Here is a 2,454-nt window from a genome sequence, read left to right as displayed (position 1 = left end):
TCTAATATGAATAAAAGCTTCAATGAATATTCAGAAAAAAAAACGTAACAGTTTTAATATTACGTTGTTAAAGAGAAATTATTTTGAATACAAAACTCAATTATTTCCGCAAAACTTACCGAAGTAAGAATTTCATTCATAAAAACAATTCGACCTGGTTCATCCAAAATTCAAAAGCTCCTTTCCAAAGCACATATCTACGGAAAAATCTTAATAATATGCGTACAAAGGCCTCCAATAACCCACTTAGATAATTATTCATTTCACGTAAATTACTATCAAAATATACAAATATCTTACAACTGATCATTCAACAAACCCGACCTTAAGAATTCATAACAAACCCTAGTAATAACCCATCACTCAAAAACAAATCTAACCTGACTTAGTTTAAAGTCGAAAATCCGAAAATCCTCATCTTAACCTAGATGGTCCAACGTGCTTCGTACAGAAACCAAGTGGGGGGGCATATGATAAAACTGTATAGCAGACCAATCGCCACGCCAAACATTGCTTGACATCCCTAGATGTCGGAAAAAAATATATAAAAAAATAATTAAATAGTAAAAAAACGTAAATTCAAAATGAAGATCTTCCTAGTTATTTTGGCGGCTACGGCCTTCGTTTCGGCTGAAGACAGTGACAATACCTTGGAATCGGCGATTAACTTCATTAAGGACTGCAAAGGAGACTACATATTATGTGTGAAGGTTAATAATTTTATTAATAAGTGAAAGTGAAGTGTGTGCGGGATCAGGTTTTGCAGTGGTTAAGAGGATTTCTCGTTTCACTTGCCCCAGTGTTCTGCGATCTAAATTACAACGGCCAACTGAAGCAATTAATGTTAACATTGTTAACTCGAAACTTTTGACTTGGACAATTTTTTTTTGTGGTCGAAAAATGCTCGCAGTGTCTTTTTTAAAATAACAATCTTGGCTTCGAAATAAAAATTAATTCAAGATAGTTTAATCCCAAAAACTCAAGCCCTAAATTCCAAAATTCTAATAAAAATTTTCTTTCACAGGAAAAAATGCTCAGAATTGTCGACAATTTGAGAGCATCGAGAAGCATTACAATTGTAGATGGAGTGGTCTTCAAAGGTGAACCCGAACCAAGGTCCGCTAAGAAGATGGACGCTCTTCCCGTTGACCCCACGGCTAGGGACGCTGAGGTCAACTACAGACTCGTGGATGGAGTCGTGAGCCTGTTCGAAACCCATGCCCTTGAGGTCAAAATGAACCAAGCTGACAAAGACACCATCCAGCGCTCACTCGAAGAAGGTAAATTCAAAATCACTCATCTATAAATAGATATTCATACAGCTTATTAATAGAAATGTGAGTCAGTTAAGCCAGTGACTTGAAATGAATGCAGTAATTATAGAATCGAGAAAAAAGCTAATTGACTTGTAATCTTTAACGCTTAGTTGGAGTGTTAAAGTAGCATTACGGACAGCCCGCATTAATTGATTGATCGATTATTTCTTAGAAAGATAAGCGTTGAGGAAACGTCTTTCATCAGATAAATCTTCACGTTCTTTCATCTTTAAATCTATCGTAATTTCTTGATCATGCTATGATAAACTAATCTTATTTTTTTCTTCTCAGGTCGTGGCAAGAAGAAGGGAGGCGGCGGTATGGGCGGTATCATCGGTCTCCTCGGCGCCAAACTGTTGCTCGGCAAACTCTTCATCGTCAAGCTCATCGCCATCAAGGCCCTCGCCACCGCCAAGATTGCCCTCGTCCTCGCCGCCATCCTCCTCGTCGCCTACTGCTTGAAGGGCGACCAGACGAAAACGACTTACGAGGTCATCCCCCACGCTCACCACCATGAGACTCACCACCCCGTCCACGTGGAGCATGTCTCCCACGACTCTGGCCACGGTGGTCACGGAGGATACTCCAGCTACGGCGCTGACTGGAACAAGAACCTCGACGAAGCCCAAAACCTAGCATACAGCGCATACTCTCATTCATCTTAGAAAAAAAAGACTTGTAGTTTAAATCGACAGCCGTCGTAAGAACCTCTGTTGTACAAAGAATTTATTTATTATCTTAATTTATTGCCATTAATTTATTGTTGAATAAATCTTATTTATTATTACCAATTACTTCGTTTGTTTTTTTTTATTGGATTGCAAGGTGTCATTAGAGATTAGATGTCCGATTGATTTGAAACGGAAATCGAATTATCCGGAGTCAAATCTTGGTCGCATGGTTTACGAACACGCTAAACAAGTTTGTTACGTGTTACTTTCATTTGGTGATTGATATTATTTATAGCAGACAGTTGGCCGCAAGCTCGAGCCATAAAAACGGTTTCTTAAATAACATGATACATTTAGTTCGTGCTCAGAAGGAATTTGAAAAATCTCATTTGCATGCAAAGCTGAGTATTTTATTACATCTTACATCCGAAGGTGTGGCGTTTCCTTAATAAAATTAAACGCACCAC

At 38.3% G+C, this 2,454-nt stretch overlaps 1 protein-coding gene across 1 annotated transcript; it reads left to right on the top strand.

The window, feature by feature from the left end:
• Nucleotides 1-499: 499 nt before the first annotated feature.
• On the top strand, nucleotides 500-2,110 carry LOC110375914 (uncharacterized). The gene is made up of 3 exons (XM_021334213.3): nucleotides 500-710; nucleotides 1,025-1,280; nucleotides 1,608-2,110. The coding sequence occupies exons 1-3, from the start codon at nucleotides 585-587 to the stop codon at nucleotides 1,979-1,981; spliced, it is 756 nt and encodes a 251-aa protein (XP_021189888.1). The 5' UTR covers nucleotides 500-584; the 3' UTR covers nucleotides 1,982-2,110.
• Nucleotides 2,111-2,454: the final 344 nt, after the last annotated feature.

This window comes from Helicoverpa armigera, chromosome 21 (assembly GCF_030705265.1).
Source record: "Helicoverpa armigera isolate CAAS_96S chromosome 21, ASM3070526v1, whole genome shotgun sequence".
NCBI lineage: Eukaryota > Metazoa > Arthropoda > Insecta > Lepidoptera > Noctuidae > Helicoverpa > Helicoverpa armigera.
This window is presented reverse-complemented; position numbering and strand designations above follow the sequence as displayed.